The sequence below is a fragment of the Natrix helvetica genome, assembly GCF_964273705.1.
Source record: "Natrix helvetica genome assembly, chromosome: 3".
Lineage (NCBI taxonomy): Eukaryota > Metazoa > Chordata > Lepidosauria > Squamata > Natricidae > Natrix > Natrix helvetica.
This window is the reverse complement of record NC_138549.1, coordinates 116,044,811-116,064,288: the sequence shown is the minus strand read 5'-3', so window position 1 is coordinate 116,064,288 and position 19,478 is coordinate 116,044,811. Positions and strand designations below refer to the sequence as shown.

Below are 19,478 nucleotides of genomic sequence, written 5' to 3'. Positions count from 1 at the left end.
TATGGTTCCTGCTCCTGTTCCTATCTATGATGTATATCAGCATGCTAAAATAGTATTTTTTGGTCCTCCTTTTTCAGAGATTTGTGGTTTAGCTTTAGATGAGGCTGTATACTCTCCATCTCTGCAAAACAGCCCAACTAATGTTCCAAGATATTGGTTAGGCACCTATTATTTCTTTATAATAGATTACAAGATTTAAGATATCTCTTTTGAAGATTACAAGAAAGGTGTTGGTCTGATTAATACATTCATTCATCATTAGCTTAACCATGATTTATTCAATAAACCAAAATTAATAAGTCATAGAGCAAATTTTATATATTACAGTGGCTGGATTAATGCAACATGTTAAACCCTACTAAAGCAAATTATCTTTTAATTCAGCCTTATTGTGTTATGTAATCCCAGACTATATAGCAGTAACAGGAAAATGAGAATTCTCCTAAGCTCTGTCCCAGGAATTTAGCAACAAATTGGAGTTTTGGCGGAGGGTCAACCCTGATTTATGATATCAAGCATCACCAGACTTCGCAGTGATGTGTGAAAAGAACCATTTTGAAATAAATAGATATGAAGATTACACAGCTAGTTTATGAAAAAGTCTTTCCTGGGAAGAACACTAAGATTTGAATTCTGACCTTAGCTGTCGCCCACAAAGAAGTTGTTTGCAGATTGTTGGTTTTCTTACAATGAACTATGTATTCCATATTTCAGTGCAAGTTCCACTCCTTTGATAACATCAGAATACCATCTCCTGTCCTTAAAAGCTCTTAACAAGCCAATAAAATGAAATGAAATGAAAGGCAACCTGCAGCTGTAAAAAGGTTGGCTTTCCCTGCCTTATTGCAACACTGGGCTACTGTATGAGAGAAGGCAAAATGAAGCAGGAAGTTGAACAATGAATCTTCTTTTTTGGGTTCATGTTGGAATGAGCAAAGTGCTTAGGAACAAGCAGGTCTCTGAATCTTGTGGGCAAGCAATTCAGAAGGGAATCAAAGATGTGCGTACGTTTGATAAGCAGATGGAAATTTGGGTGCACTGCATTCAAAATGCAGCTAATTCAACTGAGACAGGAACCATCTGTCTAGCTGAACTAATTTTCTGCAAATTGAGTATGGCCCATCGCCTCTCCGTCTCCGACAGTTTCCGGGAGGTGTAAGCGCAAGGTTGCAGGTGCCCGTCAGCGTTTGATTGAAGTAACACAGCCCCCACCGCCACATCACTAGCGTCAGCTTGAACGATAAAAGATGCACCCATGTCTGGGTGTTTTAAAACGGCTTCAGCTGCAAAGAGTCGCTTTAGTTTTTTGAATGCGGCCTGACATTCCATAGTCCATTTTAGTGGCTTCCCTGGTTTGGGTTTGGCCTCTCCTTTTGACTTAAGGAGATTTGTAATGGGTAGCGCAATGCTGGCAAAAGAAGGAATAAATTGACGATAAAAATTCGCAAACCCCAAGAAACTCTGCAATTGTTTGGTGCGGGGGGGGGGGGTGCCCAATCGGTAACGGCTTGGACTTTAGCTGGGTCCATCTTGATGCCATTGTGGGAGATGCGATAACCAAGGTAGTCAATTTTTTCCTGATGAAATTCACACTTAGACAATTTGGCATAAAGCTCCGCAGCGCAGAGTTTTTTGAGAACTGAACGCACCAATGTCACGTGCTCTTCAGGTGTTTCCGTGTAAATAAGGATGTCATCAAGATAGACTCTCACGCCTTTGTATAGGTGGTCATGCAAAACTTCATTTATTAGTTGCATGAAAACCGCTGGTGCCCCCTGTAGGCCAAAAGGGAGTACACGGAATTGAAAACAACCATGTGAGCAGTTGAAAGCAGTTTTCCATTCATCTCCCTTCTTAATCCTGATTCTGTAATAAGCCTCCCTTAAATCCAATTTTGTGAAGATTCCCACTTTACCCAAATGGGCCAACATATCCTTCATCAGAGGGAGGGGGTAAACATTGTGCACAGACACCACATTTAAATTTTTGTAATTCACACATAGGCAAAGAGAACCATCTTTTTTCTCTCTAAATAGTACTGGAGCTGCCACTTGGGGCCTGGCCGGTTCAATAAACCTCCTTCGTAAATTTTTATCAATAAATTTCCGTAATTCATCCATTTCACGGGGGGGGGGTCATTGAGTAGATTTGGGGTTTGGGGAGTTTTCCCCCTGGGAGAATATCAATACTGCAATCTGTTACGCAGTGAGAGGGTAACTTATCAGAGGATTTCTCACTGAAAACATCCTTTAGGTCCCAATATTCATGTGGGATTTTCCCCTCCCCCTCAATTTTCTCTTGTCCAGAGGCCGCTAGATTAGGTTTAGTGTTAATGGGCTTTGAAGCCCACCCTTCACCCTCGGGAGCTGCTGCGGAACGGAGGCTCAGCCACCCCTTTCGCCAATTGATGTGTGGGTTCCACTTCCGTAACCAAGGTAATCCTAGTATGAGGGGCCGATCCATTCCTGGCGCGACAATAAAACTTATAGTCTCTTGGTGAGTTCCCATCCACATGTCTATTGGCTCAGTTACAAAATGGGCAGGGCTTCCCCCAGCTATTGAGCCGTCTAGCTGGCAAAAAGCAATAGGGACTTTTAAAGTTCTCAATTTCAGCCCCCGTTTCTCCACCACTTCAGGACTAACGATGCAACGTGTGCACCCTGAATCTAAGAGGGCCAGCATTTTCTCCTGCGCTCCAGTAGAGTGTACTTTTAGTTCTACTGGGATAGTCATGGGGCCCGATCAGGAACTTACAAAACGTTCGTCGTCAGATTCAGTTTCACTTTCTTCCGATGAGGATGGTTCCCCCTCCCTTGGGGTGGGATGGAACTGCGTAGATGGCTCCACCCCTTTTATGGCGGTTTCCTTTCTTCTCCCAGGTTGTTTGTCTGGTTTCCTCTCTCCCCAGTAGTAGGTTTTGGTCCCATCTTGGTGCGGCAGTTTGCTGCGATGTGCCCCTCCTTCCCACAACGGAAGCAAGTGATGACCTGGGGTTTGCTAGTAGACCAACTTTTCCCCCCCTTTGGAACTCTTTGAGGGCCCTTGGGGGGAAGTAGCTTTCTCTTTTCCACTATCATCACGGTAGTTGTCTCGGGTCAAATCAATTTCTACATCTGCTGCCAATTCATCCAGTCCTGCAATGTGTGTGTGTGTGTGTGTGGGGTGGCTGTTTACACAGTTCTGGTATATTTCTTTGTTCAGACCGTCCATGAAGCCGTCCAACAGGGCTTGTTCGGACCAACCCCTCATATAAACAGATAGTTCACGAAATTCTTGTGTATATTCAGCAACTGGTCTGTTTCCTTGGGTAAGGGCTTTAAATTTAGTTCTGGCTTTCCGCTCTGTGAGAGGATCATCAAAGCGTTTCCTCAGGGCAGCCATAAACCGATTGTAATCTCTCAGTAGCGGGGAATTTGCATTATGCAGAGCAACCATCCAGGCAGCCACCCTATCTTCTAATGCCAGGGTAACAATTCTTACATTGGCTTCTTCTGTAGGCAATTCTTCGCCAAACTGACGCATGTAATTCCATACGTGAAACAGGAAAAATCCTAGATCCTTTGCCTCCCCACCGAATTTCGTTCCAAGTGGGGGAACTTTGGCCATCCGCCGTCTGCGGGAACCCCCTCCTCCTCTTGGGATGGCTCTGGCGGCTCCTGCTACTGGGGTTGGGGCTCGTACATCTTGCTCATCACCCCCATCTGCAGCTCCAGTCTCCTTCGGGCAGAACAGACCCTCTGCAGTTCTCCTCTCTGTTTCTGGGGGAAGGTCTTCTCTCCCAGGATCACTCTTACGCAAACGTCGTCTCTCCCATGCCTCTTCGAAGAGTCTCATGGGCTGAGACATCATAAGGTTCTCCTCCTCGACCCCCTGCCACTCAGCAGCTGGTCGCCTCTGTCTCCTTGTGGTGACCCCAAACGGAGTTTCCTCGGGATCATACTTCTGCCCTACTCCAAATGTCCATCTGGGGCTGACGGATTGTTCTTCCAAGTGTAATCCAGCCATTCGCTCCGTTTCCAGAGGGCAAGAAGATGCAGTTGCTCCCATGTCATCCTCCTGGTCGCTGCCTGGCTGGGACATTCTTTTGAAGTTTGAATTTTTTATTGCACTCCCCTCGGAAGGTGTTAAACTCCATGTTGAATGCGAAACTGAGATCTTGCTTAATGTCAGTGCAGCCTCCATCAGTAACCAAGAAAGAAACCACTCAAGTCCATTTTTCAGAATTAAGAGTACTGTTACTGGTTATGAGTAGATAGCAGCTAGCAAAGCAAGATCTGAGGCAAAAGTGCGCGCAATCATAGATATCAATATGTGACCCAGCTCCCCCCCCCTAGTGATCCCAACCCCCAGTCCAATCCCCACACCGCACAGGTGTCATGTGGGCTGCACTTTCAAAACCCCTCATCAGGATGGTATGCCGGACGGTTGGCCTTGGCGGCAATTCCATATCTGCAGCATGCGTAGTAGATGGTGAGAAAATGACTCCTTTCTTCATTCACTCCTGTGCTCAAGCTTCCCCTCCCAAATACCATTTATCTCCCCCCCTCCCCGTTTCAATGGCAGCCGAAAGCGAGCAGCAAAGCAGAGGCTGACAGTATTTATGCAATCATGATTTTAACACATATTACTAACTGCAACATTAAGTAATGTATTTCCCAATTTCGGGACCCAGAATTAGTTTAACAGTCCATTGCTATACAGATTAAGAATTGGTTTGCATCAGGCAGCCACAAACTAGTTTGTGGAGAAAATATGCACAAAATGTATTTCTTCAAGTAATAATTAACTTGTGAAGTTCTTGACTAGAAACTGTGGGTTGACCTTTGCCTTAGATGGATTTACAAACTAAAACTAAAATGAAAACTTGGATTATATGATGATAGATACAAGCAATAAAGAATAGCTAGCAATATTAAATCTTATTTATCAGCTTCACAGATAAACTGGCTCTCTCCTATAGTCTGATTACTAGTTAGGCTTAACAAAGAGAAAAGGAAAAAAGGTGAGTGGTTTTTCAAGTTAAAACCTAGATTGCATGGCCAAAACTTCATAATAAATAATGCTTTCTTTATGGGCAGCCACTGTTAGAAATTGGTAACCAGCACCATTATCAACATAGCAAATATAACACACCCTATGCCAAGAATAGAAATAAAAAGTGTTTTATCCAGAAGTCATTCCTACCTTAACAGCAATGTATGGCAAACAGAACTCAAACACGGAAGATGGATTCCTCAGTCAAGAACCTGAATATTTGGCAAGTCTGAGGAGAGTTTTGAAGGCAGATCTTCAAACAATGGAAAAAAACATTATTTGGGGCTCAGTGAGTTGCAGGCATGTTAGTAGAAAATGCCTGTTTTATGATTAAATCTCTTCAGCTAGGACTTCCATGGCACTCCCTGAAATATTCCTGGCACAGGTAAAGGAAAGGCATGAGAAAAATAGTGAAAATGGGGAGTGAATTTAGTCAGAACTCTTTCATTTCGGTGAAGGAGATAGTGCCAGGCTGTGCTGTGTCCCCCCTCTCCTCCCAAAAATACCAGAAACGAAAGGCAGAGGAAGAACTAAATAAAATATCTGCAATAAGTGGAATCACAGCACTAATTTATAGGGCAGGGAGAAAGCGGAATAATCTCAATTTCCTTGGGGAAAAAATGGCAAGGAGCCACTGCAGGGAGTTTAATCCTGATTCACATACTGTTGCCATACTTGCCCTGACAAAAAGTGCTGCCTCTAGTGTTGTCTGGAAAAGGGGGTCACTTCTCAGCACCTTCCCTTTTGGCCCCATTGATCAGGATTCTGTAAATGTTAGTACAGCAATATTTAAAGAACTCAAATTGTTCTCCCTTGCTACAGTGAGAAAGAAGGATAGAAAATGGGAAGAACAAAAGTTCAGCAGGGGTGAGTTAGCATACTTAAAATGACCCTGTAGAGCTACTGACGTCTAGCTTTACAGTTTCAGAGATACTTGATCTTGATTCGTGCTAGAAGGGAAACAACTCAAAAAATGCATGTCTGAGGGGCAGATGGTTTACTTTACTTTGGGTGCTGTATTAAAACTATTGATATTACAGCATAAAGGCAGAAATGCGGCTTCCTCTATTGTACCCTGGATGCCTTACAAAGAGTTCTGTATCTCCAGGGATGCTTCTAGTCCAGGCACATCTGTATGTACTACTGTACTGTCTCATTCATAGAATGTGATGGGAGGCTTAGTGTAACTTTCATATTTTTTCTTTCCACTGAACATTTACTAAGCACAAACTTTACAATAGTTGTGCTTATAATTGGAGCACTGAGCATTATCCATCTGACAAGACCCCAAATCAGTGATGTACCTGGAGGGGGTCTATGACAACTTGCTACAGCCAACTCACTACCAGTATTATATGCATAGGCCTTGACCTATACCTGCTTTCATGTTGGAAGCCAATTCTCAAGTTCCTTTCCCCTTAACAAATTAACTCTAACTCAGTGTTCTTCTTTGGAAGATACCACATTAGACTGCATCAAAAGGAGTAGTCTCATCAACCTGTACTGTCTGGTTGGAATGGAGCAACTATGACTTGATGGATAAGTATGTTCAAATAATATGGATGAGGGAATAAATGTGGAACTCATCAAATTTGCAGATGACACCAAGTTGGCAGGAATAGCCACCACTCCAGAAGACAGGCTTAAGATACAGAAGGATCGTGGCAAACTTGAACATTGGGCACTATCTAATAAAATGAAATTTAGTGGTGAAAAGGGTAAGGTTCTACATTTAGGCAACAAAAACAAAATGCACAGGAACAGTATAGGTGGTACCTTGCTCCACAGTAGTAACTGTGAAAGGGGTCTTGGAGTCCTAGTGGACAACCATTTAAATATGAGCCAGCAGTGTGCAGCAGCTGCCAAAAAAGCCAACACAGTTCTAGGCTGCATCAACAGAGGGATAGAATCATGATCAAGTGAAGTGTTAATACCACTTTATAATGCCTTGGTAAGGCCACACTTGGAATACTGCATTCGGTTTTGGTCACCACGATGTAGAAAAGATGTGGAGACTCTAGAAAGAGTGCAGAGAAGAGCAACAAAGATGATTAGGGGACTGGAGGCCAAAACATATGAGGAACAGTTGCAGGAACTGGGTATGTCTAGTTTAATACAAAGGAGGACTAGGGGAGACATGATAGCAGTGTTCCAATATCTCAGGGGTTGCCACAAAGAAGAGGGAGTTAAACTATTTTCCAAGGCACCTGAGGGTAGAAGAAGCAATGGGTGGAAACTAATCAAGGAGAGAAGCAACTAACCAAGGAGAAACTTCCTGACAGTTAGAACAATTAATCAGTGGAACTCCAGAAGTTGTGAATGCCCCAACACTGGAAGTCTTTAAGAAGATGTTGGATAGCCATTTGTCTGAAACGGTATAGGGTTTCCTCCCTAGGCAAGGGGTTGGACTAGAAGACCTCCAAGGTCCCTTCCAACTCTGCTATTGTATTGTAATATTGACCCTCATCAATTCTTTTGGTGTTGATCCTAATAATAATGCTTACTTATCCAGAAATCTGCTTTAAAGCCCTGAATTTAAATACCAGAGTTTGAGCGGAACTTTTGGATTCAACCATATTTTTGGCAGCTGCCAAAAAAGCCAACGCAGTCCTAGGCTGCATCAACAGAGGGATAGAATCAAGATCACGTGAAGTGTTGATGCCGCTTTATAATGCCTTGGTGAGGCCACACTTGGAATACTGCATTCAGTTCTGGTCGCCACAATGTAAAAAAGATGTGGAGACTCTAGAAAGAGTGCAGAGAAGAGCAACAAAGATGATTAGGGGACTGGAGACTAAAACATATGAAGAACGGTTGCAGGATCTGGGTATGTTTAGCTTTAGAGAAAGAAGGACTAGGGGAGACATGATAGCAGTGTTCCAATATCTCAGGGGTTGCCACAAAGAAGAGGGAGTCAAACTATTTTCCAAGGCACCTGAGGGTAGAACAAGAAGCAATGGGTGGAAACTAATCAAGGAGAGAAGCAACTTAGAACTGAGGAGAAATTTCCTGACAGTTAGAACAATTAATCAGTGGAACAGCTTGCCTCCAGAAGTTGTAAATGCCCCAACACTGGAAGTCTTTAAGAAGATGTTGGATAGCCATTTGCCTGAAATGGTAGAGGGTTTCCTGCCTAGGCAGGGGGTTGGACTAGAAGACCTCCAAGGTCCCTTCCAACTCTACTATTGTATTATTGTATTGTATATTACAATGAAAATTACTGTGTGCTAATACAGGATCCTATCTTAGAATGCAGAAGTTTTTAATTAATTCACCTGGCCTAACCCTCAATGAGAGGGTTAATCCCCCAAAGAGAGGGTCTTTTGATTGTTCCAATATTAGCTTTTTTACACGCATAGCAGGGGCAGAATAGAGATGGAAAGTAGGACATAAGGTGACCCTTTTTATATTGTGCATGATAAAGAAATGGTGGATGGGAATAATGTCTAAGGTGATTTTTTTTATTATGAATAGTATATTTATCTGCTCACCTTTTAGCATATGACTCAATAATTAGTTAGTTTCACTCTACAACTGTGTTACTAACTTAACAACTGCACTGATTTGGTTAACTGTGGCAAGAATGGTCGTAATATAGGGCAAAAGTCATTTAACAATGTCTCACTTGCAACAGGAATTTTGGGCTTAATTGTGGTAAGTCAAGGACTACCTGTATTAAAAATATTAGCTTTTTGGGGTGTACTTCTTGTCTAGACTAACTCATAAAGCTGACAGCAACCTTGCAAATCTGAAGTTACATTTTTTCTTGGTCACCTTTGTAGTCCAAAAAACTAGGGCGGGTCCCTTCTGAGATATTTGCCATATCCACATTGCTGCTGTGGGCTAAACTGCCTCTTATTGGCAGCTGCTCTGGTTCTCCCCTGTGTCAAGGTCATTTGCACCTACCATTATAGGGGAAGATTTCATAGCTTTGTAAAATGTTAATAGATATTGCTAGTCTATGTATGATGTGCTAAATAAATACATATTCATATCTTTATTCAAGAATGGTCTCACATTATTGCTGCTAACCCTGTACAGCAGTATTTCTCAATCTCAACTTTAAAAAGTGTGGGCTTCAATTCCCAGATTTCACCACGCAGAATGTTAATATTTGCAGTTATCTGATTAAGTGAATACATTGCTGAGAAAATAAAAGGCATTGCTTACCCACAACTGTAATGGCAGGAGAATTATTTTGGCCATCTGTTAGCAAATCATTAAAATCTAGGTACTTTCTCTGACTGAGAAAGTCAGATTTGGATGCGGTTAATGAGATCCTTAAAAAAAAATGAAGTGTGAAGTTTAAAGAAAGAATATAGGAATAAGCGTAGGATACAGTGGAAGCAAATATGGTTTGCAACAATAAAATGCTACGGGAAGGTTTACTGACTGAGGTTAAAGTAAACTAGATTTAGTTTTTCTTTCCTTATTTCCTGATTTTAATTTACTTGGTTTATTACTTCTCAGTCTCCACCCCCCCCTCCCGCCTCATGTATTTTGTGTTAAGTTGCTTAGCCTGAAAGGAAATAGCATGATGGATATGGATTATGTGTCTACTGTACAAGTAAAGATTAGCAGTTAGGGACCAAATTCAGTATAATCTCCTGAAATTTCAAAAGAACCCTCTTTGTAAACTGTAGTCACTTAGCCACTGCGATTTAATTATTGGAGTATGTTATTTATCTATGCAGGGTTAGATAGACTATTAGACAGATTGCCTATCTTATTCACCAGAGAAAATGAAATATACAGACTAAGGCAAATAGAGTTAATGCCTCAAACTACTGTTGTTTCTGATTATTGTAATTGTAATCATAATACAGGCAGTCCTCAATTTACAACAGTTTAATGACCATTTAAAGTTACAACGGCACCGACTTATGATCATCTTTCACAGTTATGACCTTTGTAGTATTCCCATGGTAACGTGATCAAAATTCAGACAGTTGACAATTTACAACTGTTGCTGTGGCCCAAGGTAACGGGATCACCTTTTGCGATCTTCTGACAACAAAGTCAATGGGGAAGCCAGATTCACTTAACAACTGGGTTACTACCTTCTCAACTGCAATGATTCACTTAACAACTGAGGCAAGAAAGGGCGAGTAAACCAGGGCAACACTCACTTAACACATGTCTCGCTTAACAACATAAATATTGGGCTCCATTGTGATCATAAGTATCCGCACTCATGGAACCAACCACACAGCCTTTAAATATGACACAAATCAATTATGGTCTATTTACTGGTGAAAGGTGAAAAAAAATAAAATGTGTACTCAGATTAGTCATTCCTGGTGTAGGCTAAGGCGCCCATTCGGTTCTCCCTGAACTCTTTTTCTCGGGAGAGGCGGAAAGCGAGCCTCCCGGGATTCGAAGCCCGCCGCCCAAAAACTCCTTCGGAGGACGTTTTGGGCTCTCGAAGGCCTCCAAAGAGGGCACAGCCACGAGCGCCGGCGGGAGGAAGCGTACAGGCGCCCGCCGGCTTGGTTCTCCCTCCTCTCCGCCTTTTCCAACAGTTTCTCGGGCGGCGGGAGGGCCACGCCCCGGGGAAGAAGGCAGAGCCCGGCGCTGCCCGAAGAGGCTCGCTCGGCGAAGTCGCGTCCCTTCCCGAGCCTGAGCCAGGCATGGAGCAACTTTGACGGGGCTTCCCGAGACGCGCCCGGACAATGGGACGGGACAGGGCCCCGGGGGCAGGAGGTGAGTAGCTGGAGATTTTCCAGGCTGGCCCGAACGCGTCGCACGCCATCCTCGACGGTCAAAGGAGCTTTCGGGCTTCCCGGCCGTCGGAGCGCGCCTTCTTGGGAAGGGGGCACTGTGAAAGGACCTGTTCAGGGAGCCCTCCCTTCCCTCGCGCAGGTCGACAGGTGTCCCAGGAAAGGAGGCAAAGGCGGCGGGTGCAGCTCCCCTCTCTTTCCTAGGAGTCCCGCCGAGACCAAGCTGTACTTTTCCGGACACGGCCAGGGGAATTGGCTTAAAAGAAGCTGGGATGGGCGGGAGAGTCGGCCCTGTTGCAGCCTGGCTGGACGTTTGTGGGGAGGGGGGAGGTGAGGCAGATCCGCTCGGGGCTTTGGGCTTTACTCCCGCGACACCAGGACGTCTGCCAGGCCGCGGCTGGGAGATGCTTTCTGTTTATAATCTCGTATCCTGGGAGACCAGGCTCCGGTTATTTTGAGAAAGAAGAACGCCGAGTTTCTTTTGCAGGCGACTCTTCAAGAAGCGGCAGCGAATGGTTGCGCAGAGGTTCCCTGCGAAGAAAAAGGCAATTGTAGGGCAGCTCGAGTTACTCCTCCGCCCGCTCCGGGGTATAATAGTACCTGGGGGTGAGATCCGTTTTCCCCTCTTCCAGCCAACCACTCGCGGATTTCCCACCCCATTTGTTTGGGGGGGGGGGCGGGGGGCGGAGGGGAGAAGGGGGAAAAAAAGGTTTAAAAGCACCGTATGAAATGCAACGAACCAAAATAAAGTAAAAAGATGCAAAAGGCCGGCCCGTTTTTCAGGACGGTTTTGGAGGCTTCAAAGAAGAAATAAAACGTCTCTCATCGTTACTGCTTGGCTGAATGAAGTACTTGTGCAGTGTGGACAAATAAAAAGGGGATCCCTTTCCAACCGCTGTCAATTCTCTCGTCTGTTTCCCACAGTCTCTGACTTGCTCTTCTCTCCGGTCAGTTGCACTTCCGGTGCTGTAGAGGGCAGCAGGTATCCAGCGGATCACTATTCAAGATCTGGGGTTCTTTTACGTATAATTTGCAATGGAATGATGGTAACCAGAAGAGCACAAAAATTCAGTGAGGCCGCATTTGCATTTCACAATGCGGTGCTAAAATAATTGCAGCTGCTGAGATACTTTTTTTTTAGGTGTCATCTTTCTTCCCAGAGAAAAGGCATGGACTGATGGCATGGAATCTACTATTAGGGGAGTCCCCAAGAAACAGAATGTGTATCTTGTTTACTGGGGGGGTCTGCAGCCTCCACTCTTTCTCCAAAAAGTTGCTAGTTGGGACATTTTTGTTGGCTTCAGACTGGATCCCATCACTGGGAGTTTTCTGATTTCTCAGAGTGATTAAAAACTTCCTTATTCATTCTTCCGTCCTCCTTACCCGCCTTCTTGAATCATAGGAGAAAAGAAAAGTGAATTCTGCAATTTGCTTGGGTATGGCTCCTTGGTCACACAAGGAAAAATGTATTCCCGATCTATTGTCTCTCCCACCTCAATTGCATTTGTAAGATGAGGAGCTAGCAGGTAGCTTTAAAGTTGGAGATAATAATCCCATTCACAAGATCTGTGCAATCTCTCAGGTGTAACCTTAACTTGCGTTTCAAAAGCAGATTTTTTTTTTTTTGCCTATAACGTAAGTGGTAGGGATCAAGGAGTTCAGTCATGATTCATTCACCTACTCCATGCAATAATGCACGACAAGAATATTCCAAAGATTATTTCCGCTTTGAAGGCAACCATTTCCTGCCCCTCTAGGTATAACCAGAAAACATATTGAGGTAACTTTTCTCTTTACAGGAAACTGACAAATAGATCAGTAATTCATTTGCTAATCTGAAAGCAGTTTGTGCTTCTTGGGATACATAATTTTTTAAAAATTTTTTAGTATTAGCGAACAAGTTCTATTATGTTTGAGGTTCCCATTGTATACACAAAAACAGACTAGCTATCAGTTGACTCTATCATCAATAGTAGTTGAGCAAACCTCTCTGCCTTCTTGCTCAGTCAAGGTCCTTTCTCAATACTGCCAGTGATATGTTGGGAAGAGGCCAAGTGACGCTAGGATCCATTCCAGCAACAAGCAAAGATTACTAACATTAGAATAGTAACTCAAGAGGAACTGTTACCAGTGCCAGTGCTGGCTTGCTCCATATAATGGTAGTTCTAGTTATGAAAGAACTGTAAACAAAGAGATCACAGGCTGCCTTCTGAATATCACTGATCAAATAGAATACCCAGGATCAGATGTTTCAAAAGAAATTGTGCAGCCAAAGGGTATTTGTGGAATAAACTATCCATTTAAAATCCAGGATTTTAACAACCAGACAGTGTAGGTTATATAAATATAATTCCCAAAAATTAATGGGAAGACTTTTGTGGGAAAGGTATAAGCTATATCGTTTCTACAAAAGTCTTCCCATTAATTATTTTTGTCTTGACTTAGCATAAATTAATACAATACATTGGGTACTAAATTATATAGTCTCCCATCAGGTTATCTATTCTTTTTTCAATGAGTGGCAATCAGTGCCTCCCAAAAGGTTGGGAATACAATCTCCCTAACACTTCTTTATTTGGCTATGTTTATTTGTCTTAATGGGTGTAATAGTCCAAAATATCTAGCATAAACATATTTCAATTTTCATTAAAATCAACACTGATGTGACTTAACCTTAAAAGTGTAATGAGTTTCAGTGTTTCTCCTTTTATGTTGTAAATTCTTCTGGAAACTATTACTTCTTAATTCATTCAGTTTGATGTTGCCTGACTCCAAATGACTATTACTGATCTTAATATTCTATTTTAAGTGTCAGGGATGTTTGAGAACCAAGCCCGAGAAGGAAAAGCTGATGTCATTGGTCAGGAAGAGCTAGGGTGGGATCCTATTCTGGCTCAAAGCCGGCTAATTGTTTCTGCGGTATGTAGATTAAATCAGTGTCTCCAGCACAGGGGCCACAATACCACAACTTCCGATTCAACACAATGGCAGAAGGAAAACATTAAAAAATCATAGCAGTGATTGGATCCATATTAAACCTGGTTGGAAATTATTGGGAGATGCTAACATAAAACCAATTAGCTCTTCCTGAATGTTGCAGCACAACTTTCAGGCAATTAATCTTAAATAGGCCTGCAATATCTTTTGAAGGTTTCAAACTTCAATTTCATCAGCAAGTGCATCCTGCATATACTATACAGTATTTGAAAATGTTAAATGCTTTCATGTTTCTTCCTATTGTACTTTGTGTGTTTCATTAGACAAAATGATTTCTAAAATAATGTATATTCTAATATTGCAAAAATATGGTGATCAAAGGGCTTAACTGTTCTTGAGTAATTATGAGGTTTTAAATGTAGATGTGCAAGAGTTTCATGGGAAATATGTCTATAGATTTGCTTGCTTATGGTTCAAATAACATCTTAAGTCAAAGTCACATTATGACTTTAGTCTGTGAAACTGATCACAGACTAAACCATCTACAACTTAATCATGCTGTGATTATTTCCTAGCAACAGGAAAAAACTGGTTGCTGTTTGTAAAGTAGCATTGTTCCTTTGGTATACAGTCATTATTTGCTGACATTAGACGAGGCTTCTGCAAATCTCTTCAACATGTGAGAGATGAGCAACAGAAAGCAGGGCCATTTTGCTGCCAAATAATCTGAAATAAAAGTTGAATCTTCCTTCAACAAGTAGGATAAAAAATTTTTCCAGTTGAGTATGCTAAATTAAACAGTTTAAGGCAGTCAGTGTTCCACAAGTTCAACAAGACAGGAATGATCAGAGAATATAAGAAGAATCATTAGAATGACCTCTTGCTTACTTGCTTTCATAGCAAATACAATATGAATCAGCTGTTTTACTCTGCTCCAACTATGGATAGCCCAAAGTGGCAGAGTACATATCTAAGCTATGATTTACTGAGTAAACAGAGTTGCTCAGTGAGAAAGATGGACAGTCTCCAAATTTGATATATAAATGAAATAAAATAAATAAAAATAAATGTTTTTGGATTTGTACAATATATTCAATAATTCAGTATATTTAGCTATGGTTTATATGACACTTAGAGGCTACGTTAAATTGTCGCTCTTAGTCAAAATAAAACAAACCATATTATGACCGACATCTTTTGGGGCAAGTGACATGCTGTAGTATGGAAATGCTTAATTGAAATCAAATGTATACACTTTCAGCATAAGGCATTCCCCAAGCAAAAGCCTTTGTTGCTACATCTTTTCTGGAATGCAAAAGGGATGTGTTTTTTCTTCATAATAACACTGTTACATCAACCAAAGTTTAAGACAACTCCTTCCCAGTGGAGTTTTAAACACTTGGAGAAGTCTATGTTTACTTATTCACTCTTTTTAAAGTATCTGTTTCCCTCCAAGCAAGCAATTTCTCATCCATTAATTCACAGCTCTCCTGCCTCCTTCAGTTACTTCATTTCTAAAGGAAAGGACCTGTCTTGTACCTATAGCAGGGTAAGGAGAAGAGGAAGCACACCAATAGCATAAAAATATATATTTCTCAGGATACGGGGAAAAAATGCTGGGAACAAGGGAAGGGACTTGTGCTCAGTGGGCCATCAATTCCTTGGATTTTGAGCTTCTCTGAAAGTTGTCCTCTGGCATTACAGTACAAGATACTAAGAGACACAGCCCATGATATTAGCAATCATATAAATAGAATAGCCTCATAGTGTTTTATGATGCTATATCCCAAATTGGTTAATGCTGCTCCCTGAACTCTTAAGAACTCTTGTCAGAAAGTAACAAGCAACCATTTTAAAACATTATTTTACTTTGTAAACATATTGTAGTACAAATTCTGGTTATAATGAAAACATCTTGTCCTACTTGGTGGATGCAGCAGTTTAAAAAAATTCTTATCTGACTTCTGATGCTTCCATTGTGATGAAAGCCTCTTTTAAAAGCTGTGGGACCTACTTGTTCAGCTTGAGAAAAAAGTGATGGAGTGGGATGCAGTGGAATGGAAGAATCAGCCATGTTTGCCTCAGATGGATCCCAGTGTTCTCTGAATGGAAGGAGACTTTCCATAATCATTACAGTTAATTTGGATATAACCTATTATTATTGAAGTAAATCATTGCAATTCAGTTTAGAATAATTGCATTTAACCAATCATTGTTTATTGAATCTGTGACTTAACTGCAGAAAGAGTCGATTTCTAATTGCAATTTATAATGCAAATCTGTGCAAAAAGTCTAATAATTGATATCTTTTTTATTTAGATCAGAATAAATGGACAGTTATACTTTTTGGTGGGATGCTATTAGCAACCAAATTTACGTTTGGAGCAATGGAAAAAACCTGCAACTGCAGCACAGACATCACCTTTCAGAAATTTAGGACTAAATTAGCTCCTGAGATATGTTGTTTGAATTTCACAAGGACTAAAATCGATACTTTGGACTGGAGCATTTTTGCTGGAACTGTAGGGTTGAAAGAGTTGCATCTATCAAACTGTGATATATCACATATTAAGAATGTAAGTGTTGATTCTTTTAGCCTGGAAATTCTGTACTTGGACCATAACAAATTAAATTGGCTTCCATATAATTTCCTGAGACATGCACCCAGCCTGCGTATTATTCACTTGGAGAACAATCAACTGCAGAATTTATCTGAGTCATTCCTCGAAACATCTAACCACATTCAGGAGATCTACCTTGATTTCAATAACTTATCTTCCCTTCCTTCTGGGATTTTCAAACCTTCCCTTCTCACACTTGGTCTCTCTCACAACAGTTGGGATTGCACTTGCAACTTTCTTGAACATCTAGGAAAATATATCCTTAGCTCATTTGACATTGTTTGTCACACCCCAGAACATTACTATGGAATAAACATAAAAAACATTTCCAAGGCAGAATTGTGCCAGACTCATAGACTCACAGCTCTGTTTATTTGCTTACCTCTGGTTGCTGTTCTTGTCTTGGTCACCTGCTATTTTTGCAAGCGCAAAAAGAAGATAAAGAGAAAGACAGGCTATGCTCTTCATGATAGAAAGGAATGCCAGTTGGCTACAGTGGAGAAGAATGGAACCAATAGATCAGATGATCACCAATGCTCTACTCCACCTATTATGGCTGTTCATGGGGCTGCAGGGAGTGAAAACAACTTGTTGAGAAACCAAATGTTGCTGAAACCTTCAACTGCCCTATTGGAGAGCAGCAGAGACCTTTATGAGGAAGTGGAGATTAAACTGGGGACTTCTGATGATTCCTTGACATGTAGACATCTTGATCAAGAAAAGTTGGGAACAACAAAACCAGTCACTGAAGAGGAAGAGACAATAGATGGGGAGCCTGAAGCGGAGACATTGAGTGTAACAGATGTTCTGCGAGATTCAGCAGACCGTGAGAGATTCTACATGAACAAATCAGTAGATTATTACAACCTTGTCCCCGGGATTGAGTTGGAAGACTCAGATCACATGGAGAATGAGAATGTTAATCTTTGCTGAGGCTGCTTCTCGGAAGAATAGGATTTTATTGTACATTAGATTGATCTATTGATGTGGAGGATCAACTTATATATAAACATGAGACCATATCATGCTTCCCCCCTCCCCCCCCTATTTTGCAGAACTAGACAGCATTGAAAGGAACGTCCAATGTAATTAAGCATAGGAAATATGCAATTTTAGAGCAGTTTGAATAGTGGGACTAAGTGGGCTATCTAACCGAAGTTCCTTCCCGGCCCGGTTATACTATGCCTTTTAAATACGTACTTCACGGTTTTCAAAATTAATACTTCTCATAATTAAAAATTTCTTGAGAGGAAAGGCTTAAAAATAAAAACATTTTTCAAAACCTGAGGCTTGCCGACCCCATATGAATAAGAAAGGGGAGGTAATCTGGCACAAAATGCTTTCACTCCCTTTAAAAAACATGTTCCCATTTCTTAATTCACAGCTCTCTCATATTTTTATATTACTATACACTAAGAGGCAGGGTGGCACAGTGGTTAGAGTGCAGTACGGCAGGCTACTTCTGCTGACTGCCGGCTGACTGCAATTTGACAGTTCGAATCTCACCACCAGGCTCAAGGTTGACTCAGCCTTCCATCCTTCTAAGGTCAGTAAAATGAGGACCCAGATTGTTGGGGGCAATGTGCTGACTCTGTAAACTGCTTGAGAGAGGGCTGAAAAGCACTGTCAAGCTGTATATAAATCTAGTATATACTATATATATTATATACTATTTATATAATATATTATTTATATTATATAAAATTCTGCATTATTTTCTACATGGCTTTTCCTTCATGTTTTTTTTTTCCAAGTCTACCTCCTGAATTCTGACATTCTGTATCCTAGTGTTTGTTCTTGCATATAAGCCAGTCTCTCCAGCCAACCCTCCTACATGTTTAGCTACATCAGTCTTGGATTGTTTCCAATTTTTTAATCATTCCTATTTCAAATTCTTGTCAGGTGGAGACACTGCCTCCTAGTGGCAAGGATTGCATAAACCCATTCTCTTAAAGGATTCTTTTGACTAAAATATTTCAAACACAGCATATCCTTATTTAATTAACACATTTCCTAACCTATCCAATAATAACAGCAATTTGCTTTCATTTGTTTTGCTTTCACAGGGTCTGGGCACATATAGCTTGGCCTTGTGCAAATTCCTGAAACAGTCTTCTTCACCTTTCATGATTGATCCATCAGTTGAGTACTAGAGAGAGATTTCCATAAGTTAAGTGAAGGCTAATGGAACAAAGATGGGTTGTTGGTACAAATCACATGTAAAATATCATATATGTACTTGCATGTGCATTGTGTAGACACCCTTTATTTGTGGGGTCCTTGGTGCTCGCTGAGCTTGGTTGTTTATTTGCAGACACTTCATTATCAAAGTAGGGTAACATCATGAGTATTAGTAGGGAACGGGGGTTTGCTCTCATTTTATATACTACTGCAGGGTGTCAAACTCGTAGGCTATGGGCCGGATGCGTCACGCACTGGCCACCCCCACCCCCATTTTAGTGAAGGGGGTAAAAATCACAATATGTCACTTGATGACAACATTTCACTCCCTATAAGGTGTGAAACCTTTATTTTTCTGGCAGTTGGGATATTTGTGACATTATACCATTTGAATCATTTAGTATTATGTACTTCACTGCTATTAGCACACTAAAATGTAAGATCTTTATCACAGTTAATTATGCTTCAAAGCTACATTATATAGGAGTCACATTTATAAAAGCACTGTTGCTTATTACTACATTTTCACAGCTAAACAAATGTTAAGAACTGGTTCAATCAAGCCATTTACAGCTCAAATTTAGGGAAAGTAAGGAATGCTATTTTTATAATTTTCTCAATGCATTCAATAGTCACAAAATTAGGCACACGCTCTCACACCAGTATCTTAGACCAATGGTCCAAAAAATGAAGAAAAACTGATTTTTTAAAAAATCTAAACTGTAAGAGATAATTTTATACTGACATTGCTTACTGTAAAGATGGGGTATGTGTATGTGTATGGTGTACGTAGAATTGTATTGTGTATACGTTTTGTTTTATCTAGGTTATTGTAACTTGTCTCAAAAAAGAATAAAAGAATATTGCTAAAAAGGAAAAGCTAATTTAATACCAGATTAAATATATTATTGTGGAATAAATGTTTTAGAAACTAAAACAATAGTACTTGTTTTTTCCTCTTAAATATTATAGGATTTTTAAAAAT

The 19,478-nt window shown here is 41.1% G+C and overlaps 1 protein-coding gene across 1 annotated transcript; it reads left to right on the top strand.

The window, feature by feature from the left end:
* Positions 1-10,579: 10,579 nt before the first annotated feature.
* Positions 10,580-19,198, top strand: LOC309389424 (uncharacterized protein). The gene is made up of 2 exons (XM_081947756.1): positions 10,580-10,737; positions 16,011-19,198. Exons 1-2 carry the CDS (start codon positions 10,707-10,709, stop codon positions 17,243-17,245), a joined length of 1,266 nt encoding a protein of 421 aa, XP_081803882.1. The 5' UTR covers positions 10,580-10,706; the 3' UTR covers positions 17,246-19,198.
* Positions 19,199-19,478: the final 280 nt, after the last annotated feature.